The sequence below is a fragment of the Prionailurus bengalensis genome, chromosome A3 (genome assembly GCF_016509475.1).
Source record: "Prionailurus bengalensis isolate Pbe53 chromosome A3, Fcat_Pben_1.1_paternal_pri, whole genome shotgun sequence".
Taxonomy (NCBI): Eukaryota; Metazoa; Chordata; class Mammalia; order Carnivora; family Felidae; genus Prionailurus; species Prionailurus bengalensis.
In genome coordinates this window covers 110,291,076-110,318,284 of record NC_057354.1, presented here as the reverse complement: position 1 = coordinate 110,318,284, position 27,209 = coordinate 110,291,076, and the positions used below count along the sequence as shown (strand labels likewise).

Sequence of the window (27,209 nt, the reverse complement as noted above, 5' to 3'; positions counted from 1 at the left end):
CAATATGAAATCAAGAAGGTGGGGAACTAACACTGAGAGTAGTTACTATGCACCAGGCATCATGTAAAGCACTCATCATAGGCTACCTCATTTAATTTCCTCAAAACTCCTAAAACGAGTAATCCCAGTCCTCTAATAAACACTTAGTCTCTATTTTTTATAGTTTGTCATATGCTAAATACTAAAATCAAAAAGCATAAGTAAAGCAATGTCAGTGTATTGAAAGAATGCTATACATGCTTTGGTATTTACTAAAAATTTAAGAACACTACAGTATCGATGATCTTCCCAGATAGAGAAATTTTAAAACTGAGTATTACTATTTTGAGGGTACTAATTATATGCCAGACACTGAATTAAGGGCTTTACATTTATCACCATAACTTTTTAATGAAGGTAGGAATCATGATCCCCATTTTGCAGATCAAGATCTGAAGGGGCACCTGGGTGGCTCAGTTGGTTAAGTGTTTAACTCTTGATTTCAGCTCAGGTCAAGATCTCACAGTTCATAGGATCGAGCCCCGTGTTGGGCTCTGTGCTGACAGTGTGAAGCCTGCTTAAGGTTCTCTCTCTCCCTTTCTCTCTGCCCTTCCCTCCCCCAAAATAAAACACACACACACACACACACACACACACACACACACACACACACACACACAAATCTGAAGTAACTGACCTGAAAAGAGTCTATAATCATAAAGCAAGAAAGTGAAAGAATTCAAAATCTCCAACTGAGTCTGTCTCTTTGGCTTTAGAACAGTGCTACCTCTTTCTTGGATTATTTTTTTAAACATATGCCAATAACAAAAAATAACAGTACAGGTTTAAACACTAATGTAATTTTGACATTGAGAATCCATGCACAATCACTGTAAGATGGGCAAAGCTTTTGACCTGTTCCCTCCGTTTTGATTTGCTCATTCATTGTAATTTGACTCTTTGATAGTGACCTCCTAGCAGAGGTCCGGTTTCTGCTTGGCTCAACCCCAACTCTACCTCCTGGTCAGATCTGTCTGCCTTCTCAGTTCTCCCGACAGCCACTCTCACTAGCCCTCTGAGTTTCACCAGTTTAAGAATTCTCTTCAGTGGATAAACTCCTAGAGGGCAGAGATACTGTGTGTTGCTAAGTCTGCTTTATAAGCTACTATGTAGATAGAGGAATCTAATGTGTAAGTCTAAAAATTTACATTCATTCCTGAAACTAATATAAATTGCATGTCAACTACATTTCAATAAAAATTAAGATTTACATTGTACAATTATTTCCATGCTCACAACAGAAACTGTATACTATACTTAAACACACCCAAGCCAAACTAGAAATCCTACCTGAAAGCTCTCAAGCTACAATTCACATCAAGATATTCATATTCACTACTTATTCAATTTTTTTAACGTTTGTTTATTTTTGAGAGAGAGTGTGAGTGGGGGAGGGGCAGAGAGAGAGGGGTACAGAGGATCTGAAGCAGGCTCAGTGCTGATAGCAGAGAGCCTGATTCGGGGCTCAAATACAGGAACCGTGAGATCATGACCTGAGCTGAAGTCCTAGGCTCAACAGACTGTGCCACCCAGGCACCCCTAATATGACCCTACAATAGTAACAGAAGTTTTTTTTATTTCTCCAAAGTTCAGAAATTCTATTTCTACATAGTTTAACTCAGGGTTTTTCAACTTCAGCACTACTAGCATTTGGGGTCAGATAATTCTTTGCTGTGGGGGGCTTCCTGGTACATCAGAGTAACATCCCTGCCCTCTACCCTTCAGATGCCAGTAGCACTCCCTCTCTCCCCATTAGTGACAACCAAAAAAAGTCTCCAGATATTGCTAAAGGTTGTCAGGGATCAAAATCACTGGTTTAATTTAATCTTATACATTAAAATTAGATATTGGAACTATAATATCTGCCAATTAAGTAGTGCTAATCTACATTCTTACATTAAAATTAGATATTGGAGCTATAATATCTGCTATTTAAATCGTGCTAATCTACATTCTTACAAGGAAAAAGGAAAAAGTTCACTGATGTCCTCAGAGTGAATAACTTTGAGAATTTCAAGTATTTCAAGAAGCTGGCCTTTTGCACAATCCCAGGAAGAAAGAGTTCTTTGAACTAAATATCTGAAAATCTAAACTAGTCAGAGCAGATTGGACACAACTAAGGAACTGATACATGACATGGATCAGAAAAGAATATTGGTGCTTATCTGCTTATTTCTTTCTAGAAGTCATTTCATCACTAGAGGGAACTACCACTATAGATTATCTACAGTATTGTTTTCAGCAGTAAAAGTACAATGTGTCCTTTAAAAAATGTCTACTGAGACTAAGGCATTTGCGGGGATAGAAAGGTGAATAAAACAGAACCAATCTCAATGTAATATAAATGTTGGACGCATTTCAAATCTTCAAGGAAAGGAAGCTGAATTTTTGGCTTATGTTAAAGACAACAACAACAACAAAAGAAACTCCACCCACTCCACCCTCTGGATGTGTCATGAAATTGGACTGAATTCAAACAGTGACCACTTTTGGTCACATCCAAGTTTTAAGCAAAGCTCAACTATAAATGATCTGTTAGATATTTTCTTGGAAACAAACAAACAAAAAAAAACTTTGGTGTATATGTATTATCTGTGTTAGTTACAATTCAATCCCATTTCTAATTATAAGCCTGAAATCATTGATTGTTCTCTATTTCTATGAAGTTTTACCACACCCTCATCTATACTGCAAATACCAATTTCATTTTTCCCAATTGAACAACATAACTAACCTGTATTTATTACTACATTTTGAACATTTCCCCGCATGCCTGTTTACTAATTTAAAATTTTTGTGAAGTTTATTTTTGTATCATTTGACTAAATATTTAGAGATCAGTGTTTTCCTTGCCAATACATGAACTCTTTGCAGAATAAAGATATTAACCTATAGAATACTTGTGTAGTATTTACCCAATCTTATTTTTGTTTATATTGTTTTAACATATGTAAATATTTTAATTTTCAACTCAAATCTATAAATGGTTCTTTAAAAAAATTTTTTTTAATGTTTTTTTTTTAATTTTTTTTTCAACGTTTATTTATTTTTGGGACAGAGAGAGACAGAGCATGAACGGGGGAGGGGCAGAGAGAGAGGGAGACACAGAATCGGAAACAGGTTCCAGGCTCTGAGCCATCAGCCCAGAGCCTGACGCAGGGCTCGAACTCACGGACCGCGAGATCGTGACCTGGCTGAAGTCGGACGCTTAACCGACTGCGCCACCCAGGCGCCCCTAAATGTTTTTATTTTTGAGACAGAGAGAGACAGAGCGTGAGCAGGGGAGGGGCAGAGAGAGAGGGAGACACAGAATCCGAAGCAGGCTCCAGGCTCTGAGCTGTCAGCACAGAGCCTGATGCATAATTGGTTCTTTTTCCTTGTGTTTCCTTTTCCTGATCTGAAAGTGAGATATCTGTAAGTATCTCACTGTAAGTATGATGAATATTCAATTCCATTTTATTCTAATTTTCCTTTGATTTGAATCTCATACTTAACCTTTAATTCCTCTGAAATTTATCCTGGTACCAGATATTAAGTGCCAGGTCTATGTTAATGCCCCTTTCACTGCTTAACTTGTTTTCTAAACACTTTTTTTGAGAGAGAGAGAAAGTGCATGCCAGCATGAGCAGGGGAGGGGATCTGAGAGAGGAAGAGAGACTCTTAAGCAGGCTCTCTATGCCCAGCACAGAACCCAACCCAGCAAGGAGTCTGACAAGGAGCTCAGTCTCACAACCATGAGATCATGACCTAAGCCAAAATCAATAGTTGGATGCTTAACTGACTGAGCCAACTAGGCATCTCTTCTAAACTCCATTTCTGAAAAATGATTCTCCTTTATTCCTCATTTCCTTAGTCACATACTTAAAAGTACTGTGGTTCTATTACTGTTTAAGTAGTATATAGTTTCCATTACTGTAGCTTTTTTTTTCTCTCTTTCTCTTATTTTTCAGACTTTTAACTTAATGCTTTCGATTACTTTTTATCCTAAATAAACTTTAGAAAAATACTGTCATGGTAAAAAGAATCCCAATAAAATCTTGAACGGAAAATTTAATTTAATTCGGGAAGTAGAAATTATATATGATTGGTCTTCCTTCTTCGGGAATATGAGTATACATTTATTTCAAAAAGTCTTTTATTAACTATTTCACAAAATTTTTAAATTTTATTTATATTTGGATTCATCCATTCTTAAGACAGTTATCAATAAATACTTTGATCATTTTTTTTTTCCTAATGGAGATAGTATTCTTGGTTAGTTTCTATGTCCTTCTTTTTTCTTTAATTTTTTTTTAATTTTTTTTAACGTTTATTTATTTTTGAGATAGAGAGAGACAGAGCATGAACGGGGGAGGGTCAGAGAGAGAGCGAGACACAGAATCTGAAACAGGCTCCGGGCTCTGAGCAGTCAGCACAGAGCCCGACACGGGGCTCGAACTCATGGACAGTGAGATCGTGACCTGAGCCGAAGTCGGATGCTTAACCAACTGAGCCACCCAGGCGCCCCTCTTCAATTTTTTTTAACATTTATTCATTTTTGAGAGACAGAGAGAGCATGTGAGTGGGGGAGGGGCAGAGAGAGAAGGAGACACACAGAATCGGAAGCAAGTCTCCAGGCTCCAAGCTGTCAGCACAAAGCCCACCACAGGGTTCAAACTCACAAACCAAAACATGAGATCATGACCTGAGCTGAAGTTGGATGCTTAACTGACTGAACCACCCCACATGTCCTTCTTTGATATCAAAAGTTTCAATGAACTATCCCTATGCCTTTAAAGTAGCTCTATAGGCTCCTTCTGCCAGTTTTATTCTTGGGAATGTGCATACTGTACAGGAATATCCTAATTCCATTATATTAGATACAACAGTCTAAGGGTATAGAAACACCGACAGGCATGTTTACTCACTGCTCAATAATAGTAATTAAGTACTTAAATCAGCTGAACTCACAATTATTATTCTGAAGTCACATCTGTAATCACCATTAATCTAAAGAATCACAGAACTACTTCATCCCCTGAGGAATATAGTACAATATTCTAAGACAAAAGCACAGGTTTTCAGGAGCTAAAGAATGCATGTGAAATAGACACTAACAGCCCAAGAATAGGTGATTAAATAAACCACAGAACTGATATACCATTAACCTCCAATTTTCTGTACCTTTAAAAGGAGCATTTGCAGAGTGAACAGAAAATTGTGAATAATTTACCTATACAGATTAAGAAAAACTCAGTTGCCTTCTACACAGCAGAAAATAGTTTATGACCCGTGTATATTCTGTAAAGCACAAAAGTAAAACATAAACTCAACTACTAGTAGTTTTCACTCATTTCTGGATCACTACTAATTTCCAATAAACTCACAGAAAAGCGTTCCCAAAGTATGTGTGACTAAAGTTTTTTCACTTTAGAAACCACTAGGATCAGATTAATAAATAATATTATTGACGAACTAACAATGAGATTGCTATGCTAGGTGCGGGGCTAAGTGTTTTATAAATGTACCATGTAGTATACATACACACACACAAAGCCATGAAATGAGCACTTTTAAACCTCATTTTTTAGATAAGAAACCAAGGTTACACAACTAGTAAGTGGTAGAGATAAAACCCAAATTTGACCTCAAAGCTCCTATTAAAAAAAAGTTTATTTTTGAGAGAGAGACAGAGTGCAAGCGGGGGAAGAGCAGAGACAGAGGGAGACACAGAATCCAAAGCAGGCTCCAGGCTCCGAGCTGTCAGCCTGGCACGGGGCTCAGTCTCACGAACTGCGAGATCACGACCTGAGCTGACGTTGGACGCTTAACTGACTGAGCCACCCAGGTGCCTGCCCCTCGAAGCTCGTATTTTTTTTAACAACCATACTATACTGTTTCATATGAATTTATTTTGTTTATTCAACCAAAAAATATTTGTTGAACATCTATTGTGGACACAACGTCTGACCTTACAGAGCTTACGATTTTTACATTCAAGTAAAAGAACAATCACAATCAATACAACAAAACTTTAAATATAAGTTGTCCAGGAGTAAAGAGCATAGCACACGGTAATTAAATGGATATACAAAAAATGTTATGTTTTACTATTCTCATAATCTCCATAAAAGGCAACTGATGGTTTAATGTACTATAAGAAAAATGATGGGGGGGATTGTAAAGGGATTACCATGAACAGAACAGAAATCACCATGAATTTCTTAAATAATTAGGTCTAACTCACCTAAAATTTGGAGCACAAGGAAGCACAATCATACAGATTTATTCATTTAACCATGAAAAAAAAAAGGTCCACATGTACATAAATACACAGGTTTCTGACTACTGAGGATGTTAAAGGCATCTTGCTTTATCCATGCCACAAGCTATCAAAGTAGTAGCAGGGAACTGTACCAGCCGCTAAGGTTTATTTCCCCAGGCGAAGGGCTATAGTTGGTGATAATACAAGCAAAAAGTAAGGTTAAAACAAGTTTTCATAACTCCTGAATGAGATGGTAGTTCTTCCTTGAGTCATTTACCATTTTGTACTTTCACCTCAGGTCTTACCATGATCTAAAGTAATTTTACATTCACTCAACTTCTCTTTTTCAAAGCATAAATCACTGGGGCAGGAAATTTATCTTTCATCTTGGTAACTCCACAGTCTCTAGCACAGTGACTGAACAGAGTAAGTGCACCACAAATATTTGTTCAATTGCATGAAGCCATAACAGATAACGGCACCTAGGTAAGGGGTCACTGTACTACACTATTTAGCTCTCTGCAAACTGCCAAGTAAAAGAAATGAAATCACTAGTACTTATTCTTCTATCTAAAATTTTCAACTATCATATTAACCTATAATCAGATGCAGACCTCACTGAATTTTTGAATTTGCATGCAAGATTCAAAAAATATATAATTTTATTTTATATAATGGTAAACTCATAACAAAATATACACTTTAAGTATTTGGAAAAAATCTCTTCAGATTATTTAATTATCTGGCCCTTTAAGTTTATTGATTTTCATTATACTTGAGGCTCTCAACTCTGGATACTTCTTAGAACCACAGACAGAGCTCTTAGACTCTCCACGCCCAGAGAGCCTGACTCAACTGGTCTGGGAAAGGAAGGGTCTGTTAAGTTTCCTGGTTGTTCTCAGGGGCAGCCAGAATTGAAAATCACTGTCACAAAGTTGCATAAAACCTTGAAACCACATACATGGAGTTTGTAAACATTTAAGAATCTTGATCTTTCACAACACGTGGCCTGTGATAAAAGATTTTTAGAAGTGTAGCCACTTCTTCATATACATATGACAAAACAAAGCTTGAAAATTTTGCTCCTAATTAAAAATTTAAAAAGCTGGTTATCAGAAAATGCTCACTGTCAGAGTAATCAAAGTATCTTGTGGGGGCTTTTAAAAGTAGATTGTATATAAGATTTTATAGGTTAAAAAATTAGGCACACACGTTGAAATAAAGTACATTTATCAAAGTACACGTATTAGAGCTTGTTCATTTGATTGAATGAATCAAGATAAGTAAATTGGTTACAACAATTTACTATCTTACCAAAAATTACTGAATCGTGGAAAACTTTTAACAAGGAGCTTGGTTCATACTTCTTCAATCTATTTCCAACAGTAGGCTGGGAATGAAAAATGTTTTAAAATAATGCATTCATTCAGATGTGGTCATGGCACAACCCAGAAGTAATTCAAATACAGCTTTTCCATTACACTGTATATTTCAAGTGAAAGCCTGTATTAGAAAGAACATAAGGAGGAAAGCAAACAAGAACATGTTCAGGAAAATTTGTAAGGGTAGTAAAAATGGGACACAGGAAAAGACTCAAGGAAGCTTTAATGAATACAAAAAGTCTCCCAAGTTGAGGAAATATAACCTTCAACAAACCCCAGCAACAAAAACAGAAAGAAAATCACAACAAGGCATACCATATTCAAATTGCTGAAAACCAAGAAGAGAAAAACTGTAAATGAAGCAGAGAAAAGAAGATATTGCATACACTTTGGATCTAACACAAAGTAATACAAATGCTAAATACGTGATAAAATATAAAAGGTCATTTTTCTCGCTTTTAATTTTTTTAAAACATAGTTAACTGTTAAAAGCAGGAATAACAATGTGTTGTGGGATCTGTAGCAACAGTTGATCCTCATCACAGCTTCTGTATCTATGAACTTGCTAAAATTTATTTGTAACCAAAAATCAATATTTTGTGCTTTTGTAGTCATTTGCAGACATGGACAGAAGACAAAAAATCTGTCACTGTGCACGTTCCCAACTGAAGTCAAACAAGGTGATGTTCTGACTTCTTGTCTCAACTATCATAGTACAAAAACGCATGTCCTTTTCATGGGCTATTTATTTAGTGTCATGTGTTCTGAATTTGGGGGTTTCAATGGTGATTTTTCTATTTAAAATGACCCCCAAGCATCATGTTGAAGTGCCATTCAATGTTCCTAAGAGCAAGTAGCCTATGATATGCCTTATGGAGAAAATACATGTGTTAGATAAGCTTCATTCAGGCATGAGAGCCTGAATGTTGGCCATGAGAGCAATATCAACGTATCAACAATATATATTAAGTACGGTGTCTTTAAATGTCTTTTAAGTACATGCATAAATGTCTTTAAATGTCTTTTAAGTACGTGCATAAAACAAGGTTACGGATTTACTAGTTAACAAAAGTTTTCTGACGAGATGCTCACAGGAATCTAACCCTGTATTTCCCCTAGGAGCAGTTGTTCAGCATTCACTAAGTCAATGTTTGAGGTCATTTTATAGAACATAACTATCACAAATAATGAGAATCAACTGTCTACAGAAATAAAATGTATGACAACAGTAGTACAAGTGACAACAGAAAGAAAATAGAAATATACTATTCTAAGGTATATATTACATCAGACGCAGAGTAGTACGATACTGTTTGAAGACATCTCTGATGAGTTAAAGATGCACATAAACTAGAGGAAGGGTTGGCAAAAACTTTCTGTAGAAAGCAGATACTAATATTTTAGGCTTGGTATACCACATGGTCTCCGTCAGAGCTACTTAATTTTGCTACTGTAGCATACAAGCAGCCACAGGCAAGATACAAATGAATGAACCTGCTATGTCCCAATAAAACTCTACTCACAAAAAGAGGAGGTAGGTCAGATTTGGCCCACAGATGTAGTCTACTGACCCTGGCACTAGAGCAATTGCGGAAAAAACTTTTTGAAGGGTATAGGAGAGATAAAAAGGGATTACAGAAAATACTCAATTCCAAAGAAGAGAGAAAATGACCCAAGACCAGAAGGGACAAACAGAAAACAGTATGTTTAAATGCATCTATACTAAACATCATATTAAATATAAATGGTCTAAACCTTTAAAAAGCAGAGTTGTCACACTGAATTCAAAAAGAATGACCCAAGCATATGTAGTCTACAAAAAAAAACCCATTTCACATATGAGAGGTTATAAGCAAAAACATAAATGTGGTAAAAACATACCACAATGCAAACAATAATTTTTTAGAAAAAGTAGGAATGGTTATATTAATATCACACAAAGATGACTTCAGAACAAAGTACATTACCAAAAATAAAGAAGAAAAGTTACACTGAAAAATAAATCAGTATGTGAAAGGCTGTAAAAATCCTAAATGTGTCTGTAAGTAATAGTCTCAAAAATAAAACAAAAATTAATTGAAACTGAAAGGACTAATAGGCAAATCTAAAATTACAAAGATTTCAATACTCCTTTTTCAATAAATAATAGAACAAATAAAAAGAAATCCATAAAGATACAGAAAACACTATCAACCAACTTAACCTAACTTTTATAGAAAACTCCACTTAAAAAAAAAAAACTTGCATATGTAACATTCAGAATGTAGTGTAAGACAGAATCTTACACTATAAAAAACAAAACAAAACCCTCAAATTAAACAGATTGAAATTAAAGTATATTCTTGGACCAAAATTGAAATAAAACTAGAAATCAATATAACAGAAAAAGATCTGGAAAACTTTCAAATGCTTCCAAATTAAACAATCCTTGGACTGCAGATGAAATCACAAAAGTAATTAGGAAATAATTTAAACAAAATGTAGATGAAAATACAACATATCAAAGTTTGTGGCATACAGCTAAAGTAGTGATTAGAGGAAAACTTACAGAGCTAGACACATATCAGAAAAGACAAGACTCAAATCAATGATCCGACGTTCCACCTTAAGAAACTGAAAAAATAAAGTTATGCATAAAGATAGAAAAAAGAAAATTAAAAAAATAGAAAACAGGGGCGCCTGGGTGGCGCAGTCAGGTAAGCGTCCGACTTCAGCCAGGTCACAATCTCGCGGTCCGTGAGTTCGAGCCCTGCGTCAGGCTCTGGGCTGATGGATCGGAGCCTGGAGCCTCTTTCCGATTCTGTGTCTCCCTCTCTCTCTGCCCCTCCCCCGTTCATGCTCTGTCTCTCTCTGTCCCAAAAATAAATAAAAACGTTGAAAAAAAAAAAATTTTTTTTAAATAAAAAATAAAAAAATAGAAAACAGACAATAAAGAAAATCACTTTAAAGGATAATAAAACAACATAAAGCACAATTTTTGGCGATAGATTTGCCAACTTAGATGAAATGAAAATTTTCCTTTAAAGACACAAAATAAAAACTGCACTCACAAAGAAATAAATAACCTGAACAGCTCTATGTTCATTAAAGAAATAGAAAGCAATTTAAAAATGTTCTCATAAAAAAATTCCAGGCACAGTGGGCTTCATTGGTGAATTCTATCAAATATTTAAGGAAGAAATAATATCAATTTTATACAAACTTATTCAGAAGACAGGAAGAAAATACCTCCAAACTCATTTTGTCAGGCCAACATTACCTTGATACCAAAACCACACAAAGATAATAGAAGGAAAAAATACAGGCCAATACATTTCCCATTATCTTAGAAAAATATTAAGAAAACAGAGATATATTGAATCAAGGAAAGCATAAAAAGGAATATATGATGCCCAGGAATGCAAGGGTGGTAACATTCAAAGTATAAGCCACACCAAAAACCATAAAATACCTAGGAATAAATCTAAACAAAGAAGTGAAAAATCTATACACTGAAAACTATAGAAAGCTGATGAAAGAAATTGAAGAAGACACAAAGAAATGGAAAAAGAGTCCATGCTCCTGGATAGGAAGAACAAATATTGTTAAAATGTCAATACTACCCAAAGCAACCTACATAGTCAATGCGATCCCTATCAAAGTAACACCAGCGTTCTTCACAGAGCTAGAACAAATAATCCTAAAATGTGTATGGAACCAGAAAAGACCCCGAATAGCCAAAGCAATCTTGAAAAAGAAAACCAAAGCAGGAAGCATCACAATCCCAGACTTCAAGCTATACTACAAAGTTGTAATCATCAAGACAGTATGGTACTGGCACAAGAACAGACACTCAGATCAATGGAACAGAATAGAGAACCCAGACATGGACCCACAAACGTATGGGCAACTAATCTTTGACAAAGCAGGAAAGAATATCCAATGGAATCAAGACAGTCTCTTCAGCAAGTGGTGCTGGGAAAACTGGACAGCGACATGCAGAAGAATGAACATGGACCACTTTCTTACACCATATACAAAAATAAACTCCAAGTGGATGAAAGACCTCAATGTAAGACAGGAAGCCATCAAAATCCTTGAGGAGAAAGCAGGCAAAAACCTCTTTGATCTTGCCCGCAGCAATTTCTCACTAAACACATCTCCTGAGGGAAGGGAAACAAAAGCAAAAATGAACTACTGGGACCTCATCAAAATAAAATGCTTCTGCACAGCGAAGGAAACAGTCAGCAAAACTGAAAGGCAACCAACAGAATGGAAGAAGATATTTGCAAATGACATATCAGATAAAGGGTTAGTATCTAAAATCTACAAAGAACTTATCAAATTCAACACCCAAAAATCAAATAATCCAGTGAAGAAATGGGCAAAAGACATGAATAGACGCTTCTTCAAAGAAGACATCCTGGTGGCCAACCAACACATGAAAAAATGCTCAACATCACTCATCATCTGGTAAATACAAATCAAAACCACGATAAGATACCACCTGTCAGAATAGCTAACATTAACAACTCAGGCAACAACAGATGTTGGCAAGGATGCAGAGAAAGAGGATCTCTTCTGCATTGTTGGTGAGAATGCAAGCTGGTGCAGCCACTCTGGAAAACAGTAAGGAGGTTTCTCAAAAAACTAAAAACAGAACTACCCTACGACCCAGCAATTGCACTACTAGGCATATATCCAAGGGACACAGATGTGCTGTTGTGAAGGGACACCAGCACCCCCATGTTTATAGCAGCGCTATCAACAATAGCCAAAGTATGGAAAGAGCCCAAATGCCCATCGATGGATGAATGGATAAAGAAAATGTGGTATACTGGGCGCCTGGGTGGCGCAGTCGGTTAAGCGTCCGACTTCAGCCAGGTCACGATCTCGCGGTCCCGGAGTTCGAGCCCCGCGTCAGGCTCTGGGCTGATGGCTCAGAGCCTGGAGCCTGTTTCCGATTCTGTGTCTCCCTCTCTCTCTGCCCCTCCCCCGTTCATGCTCTGTCTCTCTCTGTCCCAAAAATAAATAAACGTTGAAAAAAAAAATTTAAGAAAATGTGGTATATATATACCATGGAGTATTACTTGGCAATCAAAAAGAATGAAATCTTGCCATTTACAACTATGTGGATGGAACTGGAGGGTATTATGCTAAGTGAAATTAGTCAATCAGAGAAAGATAAAAATCATATGACTTCACTCATATGAGGACTTTGAGACAAAACCAATGAACATAAGGGAAGGGAAACAAAAATAATATAAAAACAGGGAGGGGGACAAAATAAAAGAGACTCATAAATATGGAGAACAAACAGGGTTACTGGAGGGGTTGTGGGAGGGGGGATGAGCTAAATGGGTAAGGAGCACTAAGGAATCTACTGAAATCATTGCTTCACTATATACTAACTAATTTGGACGTAAATTTTAAAAAATAAAAAATAAAGTTGGGGCGTTTGGGTGGCTCAGTCAGTTGACTGTCCAACTTCGGCCCAGGTCATGATCTCACAGTCTGTTGGTTCGAGCCCCACGTTGGGCTCTGTGCTGACAGCTCAGGGCCTGGGGCCTGCTTCTGATTCTGTGTCTCCCTCTCTCTCTCTGCCCCCTCCCCTGCTCATGCTCTGTCTCTCTCTCTGTCAAAAATAAATAAACATTAAAAAAAATGTTTTTTAATAAAAAAGTTACAAAAATAAATAAAAATTAAAAAATAAAAATAAAAAATAAAGGAATGGAAAAAAAAGTATAAGCCAACATACTTCATCATATTAACAGACTTAAAGATAAAAATACATAGACACAGAAAAAGTATATAATTTACAATCATTCAAGATAGTAAATCTCAGTCTACTATGTACAGACAGGAATTTCCTCAACTTGATGAAGAACATCTAAAAAATTACATCAAATTTAATGGTCAAAGACCAAATGCTTTTCCTTTTAAGACTGATAACAAGGTACAAATGTCCATTCTTATCACTTCTATGCAATATAATACAATACAGGCTTAGCCTCCATTACAAAACAAGAAAAAGAAATATTGGCAGACAAGGCATATAACTATCTTTATTTACAAAAGACAAGATCATCTATGTACAGAACTGTACAGAATTTTTTAAAGTTACTAGAAGTGATAAATGAGCTTAGCAAGGTTGCAGGACACAATAACATTGTACAAAAATCATAGTGTTTCTATATAATAAAATGAAAAATCAGACAGATTTTTTAGAACCCCATTTATAATTGTATCAAAAATATGAAACACAGACAACAAATGATGTACAAAATTTCAATAGACATTTTTGGTAGAAATTGTCAAACTGATTTTATTACAATGGAAATGCAAAGGATACAGATTGGTAAAAATCATTTTGAAAAAGAAGAACAAAGTTGGAGGACTTAATGCACCTGATTTCATGTCTTTATAAAACTGAATTCAAGACAATGTGAAATTAGTTTAAGGGTACACATGTAGGTCAATAAAGCAAAACAATGTTCAGAAATAGACCAAAACATATGTGGTCAACTGATTTACGATAAAGGTACTAAAGTAATTCAATGAGGGAAGAAGTCTTTTCAACAAATGGTCCTGGAAAAATTTGATGTCTGATGCAAAGAAATGAAGCTCAACCTTTATTTCACACCATATACAAATTTTTGTTTTGAAATGGATTGTAATGAGTTAAACAGTGTTCCTCCAAAAGATGCAAAGTCCTAACCCCCAGTACCTGGGAATGTAATCTTTGGAAATAGGGTTTTTATACACAGATGATCAAGTTAGGATGAGGTCATTAAGCTGAGCCCTAATCCCATATGACTGTGTCCTTATAAAAAGGTGACATTTACAAACACAAATATTTATAGAAGGAAGACAATATGAAGAGACGAGAATACCATCTACAAACCAAAGAATGCCTGAGACCGTTAGAAGCTGAGAGGCATGAAACAGATTCTTGTAGCCCTCAGAAGGAACAAACCCTACTGATACCTTAATTATAGACAGCCAGCCTCAAGAACTGTCAGAAAAATTTCTGTTAAGTCATGAAGCTGTGGTAGCCCCAAGAACTAACATACATATCATAAACATAAAGGAAAAGCTAAAACTATGAAACTTCCCGAAGAAAACATGGGACAAAAAAAATCTGTTATCTTCATTTAGGCAAATACGTGTTAGATGTGAAACAAAAACACTATCTACAAAGGAAAAAATTAATTGTACTTCATCAAAATTAGAAATTTTGGCTCTCCAGATGCTACTGTTAAGAGAATGAAAAGAGTATATATAGTGTATTATAATGAAAAGTATACAAACTAATTTAGATCAGACAAAATAGACTTTAAGCCAAAGACTGTAAAGAGACAACGATCATTATATAATGATAAAGCAGTCAATCCTTCAAGTGGATATAATATTTGTAAATATTTATGCACCAAACATAGAGGCACCTAAATACATAAAATCTATGAAGTTAATATTAATAGACCCAAAAGAAGAAATAGACAGCTATGCAATAATAACCAGGACTTTAATACCCTACTTTCAACAATGGACAGATCATCCAGACAGAAAATCAAAAGGGAACACTGGAGTTAAACTACACATTAGATCAGACACTTAACAGGCATTTACAGAACATTCCATCTGAAAGCAGCAGAATACATATTCTTCTCAAGCAAACATGGAACATTCTCTAGGACAGATCATGTTAGACCACCATGGAGCCTGCTTAAAATTCTCGCTCTCTCCCTCTGCCCCCTTCCACACTTGTGCGATCTAAATAATTAAACAAATAGTGCTGGTAGAACTGGGACAGCCACATGCAAAAGAATGAAACTGAACCCCTATTTTACACCATCCACAAAAATCAACTCAAAATGGACCTGAAACCATAAAACTCCTAGAAGAAAAAATTGGGGATAAGCTCCTTGACATCATTCTTGGCAATGATTTTTAGATTTGACACCAAAAGCAAAGGCAACCAAAGCAACAATAAACAAGGGCTACATCAAATTAAAAACCTTCTTCTCAGCAAAGGAAACCATTGACAAAATGAAAAGGCAACCTACAGAAGGGGGAAAAAGTATTTGCAAATCATATATCTGATAAGGGTTTAACACCCAAAATATATAAAGAACTCATATAACTCAATGGCAAAACAACAAGAACAAACAATCCAATTTAAAAATGGTCAGAAGAACTGAATAGACATTCTCCCAAAGAAGACATACAAGTGGCCAACAGGTACATGAAAAGGTCCTCATTATCACTAACCATCAGGAAAATGCAAATTCAAACCACAAGGAGATACCACTTTATGGCTATCATCAACAAGAGATAACAAGTGTTGGTGAGAATGTGGAGAAAAGGGAACCCCTGTGCACTGCTGGTGGGAATCTAAATTTGTGCAGCCACTATGGAAAACAGTATGGACATTCCTTGAAAAATTAAAAATAGAACTACCATATGACACACCAACTCCATTTCTGGGCATATATCTGAAGAAAATTAAAACACTACCTTTAATAATCTGCACTCCATGTCAATGCATCATTATAATAGCTAAGACATGGAAACAACCTAAATGTCCATCCATGGATGAATGAATAAAGAAGTTGTGGTATATATACAATGGAATATTAGTCAGCCATAAAATAAGGAAATCCTACCATTTGCCACAGCATGGATGGACCTTGAGGGCTTTATGCTAAATGAAATAAGTCAAGCAGAGAAAGACAACTACCATGTGATCTCACCTATATGGAGTCTCATATAACTTAACTCACAGAAACAGAGAGCAGATTGGTGGTTACCAGAGGCAGAGGACAGGAGGTGGGGAAAATGAGTGAAGCTGGTCAAAGGGTACAAACTTCCAGTTATAAGATAAATAAGTTCTGGCAATGTAATGTACAGCACGGTGACTATAGCTAAACATTTTTTTTTTTAATTAAAAAAAAAAGAATGGTTATTTATTTTTAAGAGGGAGACAGAGTGTGAGCAGGGGAGGTGCAGAAGAGACACAGAATCCGAAGCAGGCTCCAGGCTCCAAGCTGTCAGCACAGAGCCTGACGTGGGGCTCGAACTCATGGATCATAAGATCGTGACCTGAGCTGAAGTTGGGACACTCGACCGACTGAGCCACCCAGGCGCCCCTATAGTTAACCATTCTTTATTGTATACTTAAAAGCTGCTAAGAGAACAGACCTTAGAAATTCTCATCACAAGAAAAAAATTTAACTATGTAAGGTGATGTATGTTATCTAAGTTTATTGTGGTCATCATTTTGCAAAATATACATATATCAAATCATTATGTTGTATACCTTAAACTAATCCAAATTTAGGGATGCCTGGGTGGCTTGGTAGGTTAAGCGTCCAACTCTTGATTGCAGCTTAGGTCATGATCTCATGGTTCATGAGACTGAGCCCCATCTTGGGCTCAGCAATGACAGTGCATAGCTTGCTTAGGACTGTGTCTGTCTGTCTGTCTGTCTGTCTGTCTCTCTCTCTCTCCGCTCCTCCCCTGCTCATGCTCACATTCTCTCTCTCAAAATAAATAAATAAACATTTTTAAAAAACTAATACAAATATATCAATTATATCTCCATAAAACTGGAAAAAATGAGAAGCAACATAAACGACTAAAATAAGAAACTGGTTGTAAACTACTATGCATCAATATAACTGAAGCCTTTAAAATGATGATTATTTACACTATTACTTAGATTAAAAAGAGAGAGAGAAAAAAATGAAAAGCTGCCACAGACTGGAAGAAAGTATGTGCATTTCATATCTGATAAGAACTTGTATCTAAGATGTTAAAAAACTTTTATACTTCAATAACATAAACAATCTGTGTGGAATTTAACCAAAGAAAATAAGTGAATAAACCCATGCACAGATAACCAATCTCGTTAGTCATTAGGGAAATGCAAATCAAAGTCACAAGGAGATATCATTACACATCAACCAGAATGGTTAAATTAAAAAGACTGGAAATACCAAGTGCTGGCAAGGATATGGCCATTATACACCCACATATTTACCCCAAGGAAATGAAAACACATATCTACAATCAAGATTTGTATGAGAATGTTAATAGCAACTTTATTCAAAATTCCCCCAAATTGGAAACAACTCTAGTATCAATCAACTGATGAATAAACAAATTATGGTATATGCACACAATGGAACAGTACTCAGCAACAAAAAAGAACTACCGATGTAACAGCATGGATGAATTAAAAACAAAGAACACTGAGGTATGTGAAAGACAGCAGAACAATAGACTACACACTATATGACTTCATTTATATGAAAATCTAGAAAAAGTCAAACTATAGTAACAGAGTGTAGTACGTGGTAGCCCAGGACCAGGACGAGGAAAGGAGACTGCAAAAGTGCAAGAGGGAACTTAAGGGGTAATGAAGATGCTCTATATCTTGAATGGGTGATAGTTGCACAAACTTCCTACAATTGTTAAAACTCCATCAATGGATTTTATTACAGGTAAATTATATATATTACGTCTGATTTTTAAAAAAGTAAACACCTTATTAAAATAGCTATTAAAGGAAAAAAAACTACATATATGGCATACTTCTATTTAATGCCTGAGAGGTACTAGAAAATAAAGCAATATAAAATCCAATCTTAGCCAATAAATTAATTTAAAAATGTAACAGTCATTCCGTTTAGATCACTGTGCTGTTATTTGAAAAAAATACTGAAATATTATTTCTGAATATGGAATACATGCAGAAGACACAAAATCTAAAAGGTACACAAGGGTACACAATGAAAAGTAAATCTCCCTTTCACTCGTTTCCCAGTCACCAGTCCCCTCCTGGAAGAAATCTCTCTCTCCTTCCAAGGTAATCAAAAAGCAATCAAGCGATCATATATACATGTACATATGTATTTGTAAGTGTGTAGGACAAAATGATAGCACAGCATGCCCTGTTCTACACTTATTATGTTATCTATATGTCCTATATACTTTGCAGATCTCTCCCTCCCCCAACCATGTCCACACAAAATGTTTCCTTTTTTAATAGCTGCAAAAACTTTTATAGAATCCCACAAACTACACTTTGGATCACTGCAGGGGTACTTTAAAAAGCCTTACAAATTAATAAACTCCATTCTTGTACCTGAGGTCAAATTCCTATTCCTTATATCTGAGGCCAATTATTACTAATATATTGTTAACACTGGATGGCAAAAATGTAAAATAGATGGAATACACATTTGGTATTATGACTAGATTAAAAATATTATTTAAAAAAATCTAAAATATCGTTAACGTGAAATCATATCTCAGGCGGTCCTCCTCTACTAATTCAAAAGGAGGACTGCCCTCCAGGCTTACTTCACTAACTTTTAGAGGCCTTTCCTCTGGTCCTTCAAAGTAAGAGCTCTTTTCATCACTTTTCCACCTTGTTGGTTTCTCTACAGAAAGTTGGGAAGGTTCTTCTCAAGGAATAATGATTCCATTTCAAGAGTCCCAGCAGAACACTAGGGCCCAAATCCTTAAAAATTTCTAGAACACGGGAACTCTATCTTATTAAAGTTTGATAAAAATCAGTCCTATTCTCTCCCCCCAGAAAAACCTTACTTTTCTTTCTGAATTTTCTATCTTGGTTACCAGCATCACCACCCATCCAGCCACCCGCGCTCCCGTCTTCTTCAATAGGCTGTCAAGTTTTACCAACACTACTTGCCCAACACTCTTCAAATATATTCACTTCCCACATCATCTCAGTTCAGATATTCATTACAGTGGCTTCTTACCTGATCTCCTTATTTTATGTCACACTGACTTACACATTTAAGCTTTCCCAAACACAAATCTGATCATGTTGCTTTGCAGACCTGCATGTTGCACGCAGACCTTAGTTAAATCTCTGCTCTTACAGGAATCAAGTGCAAAAATTTCCTTTGCATGAAGAAGGCAGTGTGGTGCACTGAAAAGAGTATACAGGTTTTGGAGTTTAAAAAAGACCTGTGTTTGAATTCCAACTTTCAGCAAGTAATTAAATGTCTCTGAAATTCAGTTCCTCCTTTATTCAACAGCAATTATATCACCCACACTCTTCCCACTCAGTGAGGTCCTTGGGAAGGAGCATCAACCTCCCCTAAGACCATATTACAAATGCTTAGACCCACCCCAAACCTACTGATTCAAAACCTACATTTTAGAAGAATCACTAGATAACTGGCATATACATTAAAATTTGAGATGCACCACAAACTATTGTGAGAATTAACTAGAAAATGTGTGTAAAACTCCCAACATAGAATAGGCACTCAATAAATGTTATTATAATCTTCCTCTTGTCCCCTTCTGTATCTTCAATCATCTTAATTCTTTTACCTGGAATGTATTCCTCACCTCCTATATTATTGAAATCTTGCTCATTCTTTAAATGTCAAATAAAATGCTGCTTTCTGTATGAAGTCTTCCATATCCTTTATTAACCTGAGAAGAGCACTCTCTACCTTATATCACCCACTTTCTACTTTTCATGTTTTACTCTGTTTCCTTCAGCAGACTGTAAGCTTTTTGACAGAAGGGATATATGGTTAATCTTCCCAACTTAAAATTTAACCGTACCCCATCTTTTAAAAGGTTCAGGTAAATGCATTTACTAAGAATAGATATAAGAAAAGCAGGTATGTGACCCTCAGAGCGCTGGCAGCTAACCTGGAGCTGTAGAGATGTAGGTAATGAAAATGGATGACTAATGAGCAAGTACCCAAGAGGGAAGGAAAAAACAAAAGAACTTCTGACATGATTTTGCCATCCTCCAAATGAGTTAGGGATCCATAAAATGTCTCTATAAAATCTCAGAATCTGAGCTGCTTGCCTTAAGATTTTTCTCTGGTTAGGATCTGGAGTAGGTCATCCCTTAAAACTCCTTTTTCCTTTAACTGTCTCTAGCAGTGAAGACCCAATTTTGATTAAATGTTTCATAATCTCACCACTGTAATTACACACTAGAAATCATCCCAACTCAGTCATTGATAGATTTGGAAATTGTAATCCAGAGAAGTCAAATCACTTGTGCAAAGTTAAACAGTAAATAAGCAATACAGCTGACCTAGTTTCAAGCTCAAAACTCTTAGAAATGTGTAGTATATTTATGCCCTATATATGCTACATATTTTTGCCAGATACATCCCCATATCACTATAATATTGATTCAAATTCAGTTCACTATGATATTTCTAGAATCAATAATTCTATATAAAGTTCACCCTAAGTTATCTTTTTTTTCCTTCAGCTCTATCCTGTTTACTTCCTTGGTATCACTGTAATTTTTCATGGATTATGATTTTTAATCAAGTTTTCTAAGAGTTTAACCCATCTGACCCACTTCTCACATCTATATTAAAGATGAAGTAACATGAATTCTAAAATAATCCTGTAGGAAATCAGCATACCTCTGTATAAATTCAAGAACAAAGTGAAATTTTAGAAGATTGAAAACAATAAATACAGACTCTGCCAAAACATTGGTTATAAATTTCTATAGGTTTGGGGTTCCTGGGTGGCTCAGTTGGTTAAGTGTCCAACTCTTAATTTCGACTTGGGTCATGATCCCAGGGTTGTGTGATGGAGCCCTGTGTCAGACTCTGCACTGAGTGTGGAGCCTGTGTGGGGTTCTCTTTCTTTCTCTTTCTCTCTCTCTCTCTCTCTCCCCCCCCCTCCCCTGTTGGCACACTCTCTCACAAAATAAACAAACATTTTTTAGAATTTCTATGCACTCAAATAAAAAGGAAACATTAAAGTTACAAACTATAGTTAAGTTAAAAGCTTACCTTTAAATTAAAAACCTTGTCACAAAAATATTTGTGAAAAACCTCTGTAACATTTAATGAAAGGGAAAATAAAAGCAAAAATACTTAAAGGCACACAGATGGCTCTACAGATCTACAAAAGGAAAGTGAATCTTTAGGCCACATTTCAACAGACAAGTTATTGTTGACACACAGGCACAGATTATTTTTACAAACCACATCACATGTTTTAGACTATTAAATGCATCTACATCAGAAGATAATAACAAACAAAGATAAGAAATTAAAAGAAAAACAGGGGCGGGCGCCTGGGTGGCTCCATTGGTTAAGCGTCCAACTTCAGCTCAGGTCATGATCTTGGCTCAGGTTCGTGGGTTTGAGCCCCGCATCGGGCTCTGTGCTGACAGCTCAGAGCCTGGAGCCTGCTTCACATTCTGTGTCTCCCTCTCTGTCTGCCCCTCCCCCACTCATGCTTGGTTTCTCTCTCTCTCTCTCTCTCTCTCTCTCAAAATAAATAAACATTAAAAAAATACTTTGGGGGGCACCCGGGTGGCTCAGTCAGTTAAGCATCCGACTTCAGCTCAGGTCATGATCTCATGGTTTGCGAGTTCGAGCCCATGTCCAGCTCTCTCTCTCTCTCTCTCTCTCTCTCTCTCTCTCTCTCTGCTCCTCCCCCATTTGTGCTTTGTCTCTCTCAAAAATAAACATTAAATTTTCTTTTTAATTTTTAAAGAAATTAAAACAAAAACAGGAAGATAAAGAGCATGAATCCAAATATATTAATCTTGTGCAATGATTTTTAAAATAAAAAATATACTAATTTGTTTGAACCATATGCTCAGTCCATCAAAAATAAAATGTACCCAATTCACACTATGTAAATATACAGTTTCATGATAAAATAGAGAACGTCCCTGCTTATCCACCAAATCAAGATTATTAAAGACATTTAGCTAAGGTTCCTTAAAAAATAGTATAGTATAGGGGTGCCTGGGTGGCTCAGTTGGTTAAGCGTCTGACTCTTGGTTTCAGCTGCGATCATGATCTCACACTTGTGAGATCCATCCAGCCCTGTGTCGGGCTTGGATCTGGGCATGGAGCCTGCTTGAGGTTCTCTCTCTCCTTCTCCCTCTGCTTCTGCCTCATCTCCCATTAGCGCTCTCATGCTTGCTTGCGCGCGCACTCGCTCTCTCTCTCAAAAACAAAAATGGTATAGTACAGGACAGGAGACAGGTAGAGAGGAAACAAAAACTACCCTCAATTTCAAATTTTTATGTATTGCCATATATTCAAAACTCATTTACCTATTTTTTAAGCAAGAGAGAGTGGTCTTCTCCTATCAGATGGCAGTTTAGGTGAAATTAAGACCAAAAGAGAAAGAAGAGAGTATAAAAAAGGGGGCGGAATACAGCGCACCTAGGAAGAACACATATGCACCTGGGACTCAGCCACAGCTGGGTCTTATCCTTTAGAGAAGCCATCTGGATGGCTTGTACCCTCTAACTCCTGTTTTCTCTAAAAACAAAGATTTCTTAGGTCCTCTTGATTTTATATGGATTTTCATGCTCTTAAAAAGGAAAATTGAATAGGCAGTATTTTAAAGTTAGGATATAGGCTCCAGTTGTTAGGACCTGAAATTTCAGACCTTAGGCTTCTAGCCTATTAGCACTTTTCCCAAAATGATCAAAATTAGGACATAATCAATTGTCTCACGTGTTAACTCATTGTTGCATGTATAATTTATAGAAAAGCATTAGGAACAACGTTAATTAGAAAAAGTATGGACATAAATAGTATGCACAGTACCTTTTGATAAACAATGGAGCACACAAGATCCTTGACAGCAGATAAAGATAGTTCCTGGGCTTCAATGGTAACACTCTCCCGTGTAAGGCCAATTTGCAGCAGAAATGAAATTGTATGCTCTGAGCCTCTGGAGTTGGTGAGTGATGGTGCACTGAAGCTTCCATTAGAGAGCCGGGCAGAGAGTCCTGTTTTAGGACTTGAACACGGAGAAGGAGTGGGAAGCACAGCAGGAAGAGTTGCAGGTAATACAGACTTCTGGGCTGATGGAGGGGAATTGTTTGCAGACATCTGCCTTTCTTTAATCTTTTAAAATAGTTGTCAATTCTTTTTCAGTGGTTATGAAGAGGCTTTTACAATCACAGGAGTAAAAAAATGACTGTACTTTTGGATTTAATTGAAAACTGCTGTATTTCCTCTTTTAAGCCACTCATGCCAATGACTGCATCTTCTACAACTGTGAGCTGAATACACAGAAGGTCCCACTTCCCCTAGTATCAGATGTCCCATCAAAAAACAGTCTTGTCTTCAGGACCACAACCAGGGATTTGGAAAGGATTTAACATCACTGAATTATCCTCATCAGAAAAGAGTTGACACTGCTTATTTACTAACCATCTTCATCTATTTTCTTTTAAGTCTACTTTTGTCTCTCTCTTTTAATTTCAGAAAATACATATTGAATAAAAGTTGTTTTTCTGTTAAGATGAAATCCTCCTGGTTTAAAAGAGAAGTGTTTAGGATTAATCTATTTAATCCTTATCCTTAGGTTCAATGATTTGATGGGATACTTTCTCAAATATCCACACCTTAAATCACCTTCTCAGATGTCTTCATTTTCATTTTTGGGGGGGTAAATTTTTCCATGATGAAGCACAAAGCTTTTTAAAACAGTACAGGTATATTTCACTTGAAGAATTGGTCCGCTGAGAAGAGCTGATGTTTTCTGAAATGTAGTCAGCCTGGAAGGAATTTTAAAAACACTCTTAATATTTTATATTCATTTGACATTATTTTCAGAATGCCAAGAATCCCTTTAATTTTTTTAAATGAGAAGTTCTGGTTGCATGTTTACAATTCACCAATAAATCCTAACGGGTAGTCGTTCTGGAGGTCTAGTTATCAGAGTCTTTTTTTTTTTTTTTTTTTTACTGTAGATATAATTTTAGGGACAGCCTTCTGCTCACCACTACCACCACCACCACCAAGCCCATGGCACCCCTCACTAACACCCAAAATCTGAAGATCAAACACTTTTATTCCACAATACACAACTGAGTTAAGACAAAAACAGAGAAAAACAGAAGGGACTAAAAGAAGGTTAAAACTGATATGGTCATAGAAATAAAGCACCTACCACTCAGCCATACCGAAGAAGTAGAACACTGTCCTAATAAAGACATGTTAAGAGTATTCTTTTTTATATTAAAAGTCTAATTCTACCAAAATATGATTGCTGACTTGCTTTTTGACAGATTTCTTCCGTAAGGCCAAGAAAGCAGAAGGGGACATACTATGCACAGTTATAATGTGAACAACATACTTAAGACAGGAACATAGGAGAAAGTGACCTTATCGTAAAGGGTTTCTATAAGTAAAAAGAGAGACAGCACTAGACTCAGTTATATATGTATCACAGTTTACAATAGGACATTTCAAAAACAAAACAAAAGGCATGACCCCCATGGCCTAAGTGAAATGGCTCACAAGAGATCTTTCTAAATTTTCCATATATAACTGTAAACAATTCCAATGATGAAAAAGAGTGAAGCATCCAATGTGGTTGCAGAATGACTCTCCGGAGAGTAGTTAATGGGGCTAAATAAATCAGGATGAACACAACAGAAGAGCAAAAACATACAGATGTAGTATCAGGAATTAGAAAGCTCAGGGAAAACTAAGGCTTAGAAAAAATTACTTAAAGATAACAAAAGCTTTTATAGCTACATTCAAATAAATATTAACCCACCTTATACAGTACAGCACTTAACATCTCATAAATGCTTTACATACTTTACCTCGTGCACACCTCTTTGGAGACAAATATGACTTTTGCAGATGAGAAAATAGAAGCACAAGCAGATAAAGCAACGTGCCCAGCATCACGCAGGTAATTAAGAGGTAGAGTGGGAATCAGGACCCAAGTTTCATACTTTCTTACTAAGTGCTATCTCCATAAAATAACATACTATTTTTCAAAGAGAACAAGGAACTGAGAGAATCACTGCTCAGAGAGGATGTTGTTAAGGTTGAGCACGTACAGAAAGCAGAATTGCTCAACTTGTATTTTGCTGATCTTCTCTCAGTTTTTAAACTAAAGTTGTAGAAGGGCAATGAGAACCGAAACCCCAGCCTGGTGAATGAGAGAGACTAAAACAACTTTATGTAGTAAGTCTTGGGTTCCAGATGCAATTCATTCCACACTGCAAAAGCAATTAGCAAGTGTAATCACAAAGCTGACTCCTAAAATCTTAGAGAAAGAGCTCAGAAAAAAATAATCAGGGCCTGAAGATGGGTCAGGGTTGCTTCGAATTTTGGAGCTGGAGGAGTAGGGAAGTAGATTTCAGAAATCACAGACATATAAACTTAATTTTTAGTCAAATCTGAGAATAGATTATGAAAGGAAATGGTTTCTGAATATTTAGAAAAGAATATAATAATCACTAGATGTCAGCATGAATTAAAACAGAACAAATAATGCCAAATCAACTGCATTTACATCTTGGAAAAGAAGGATTACTAGACTTCTCAGATGCAAGGGAAAAAAATAATAACTTATAGTCATTGAGCTCCAACTATCTGCCAGACACTGTCTAAGCACTTTATATGCATTACCTCATTTAATCCTCTGCAACAACCCATTTTATAGTTGAAAAAACACGCTTAGAAATTAAAGGACTTGCCCAAGATCACACAATTAGCAAAGCCAGGGAGAAAAAAGTGTATTCTGGCCAAAACAGTGTTCAAGATGGTTTTTCACACTATTTTTGCAAATATGTTGTTTGAGTGTGAGTTGGATGTTAGTGTAGTTGGGTAAATTCACTACTCTAGATCAGCCTAGATGAAAGAAGTCTTTAGGGGAGTGCCTCAGAACTCTGTCCTCGGCCCTATATTGTTTTTGATTATTCATAACATATAGACACAAAAAACATGCTTATAAAATCCTCAGAGTGTACGATCCGGGAGAAATAAACTAAAATTAAAGTGAAATGTAACAACAGTGAGTGTAAAGCTTTACATTTGGTTTCAAAAAGTTAATGGAGAAGAAATGGAGAAGTGCTGATTTAGAAGGTATTCAGAAGGGGAGTTAGCCACCTAAGAGTTTAACGAGAGCTGCTAATCTGTAACTAAAAGAACTAATGCAAATCTAACCCCCCAGGACACTGAGAACCCATCAGCACCAACCTGTAAACTCTGTTGCCAGTCAGCCTACCTTACCCCTGTATTCATTTCTACAGTCCACATTTTTAAGAGCCATATTGATTAAAAAATAGTAGTAACAGCATGCATCTAGATAAAGGTGAAAACAATGTCATGTGACAAATACATGCTTAACAAAGCCAAACAGAATAATGGTGTTCAAACATTTGAAAAAGTGTTAAGAGAATAATCGGCTTTATTCAGTATCACTGCAGAGAAGTAAAATGAAGATAACCGCACTACTTGCTTACCTCACAGAAGGTCAAGAGCACGGAGCTACTGCATGTAAAGTACTTTCAACAGTACCCGGCTTACAGTTCAGTGCTCAGTAAGTTTTAACGATTTTTACAGTGATTCCATGAGGAAATTAAGAAGGAAGGTCCTACTTTATGCTAACCGCTGCAATTGATATATGACACGTCATTACATTCTCAAGACCACTCTAGATTTGTTCCACTCTGTTTTACTGAAAAGGAACCAAAGTTTATAGTTGCTTGCTCACAACTACACAGCTAATGTGAGATGGGACTGGGATTCAAACAA

At 36.2% G+C, this 27,209-nt stretch overlaps 1 protein-coding gene across 3 annotated transcripts in view; it reads right to left on the bottom strand.

Annotated features, from left to right (window-relative positions):
• PRKD3 (protein kinase D3) overlaps positions 1-27,209 on the bottom strand; it is a 97,800-nt gene that overhangs the window by 56,513 nt on the left and 14,078 nt on the right. For 2 of the 3 annotated variants that reach the window (XM_043604155.1, XM_043604153.1), the window contains exon 2: positions 23,250-24,208. In XM_043604155.1, the coding sequence (XP_043460090.1) occupies positions 23,250-23,537 (288 nt within the window). In that variant the 5' untranslated portion in view covers positions 23,538-24,208. Of the gene's footprint in view, positions 1-23,249; positions 24,209-25,264; positions 25,368-27,209 lie in introns of those variants that run through there. The other variant, XM_043604156.1, reaches the window with a different exon arrangement.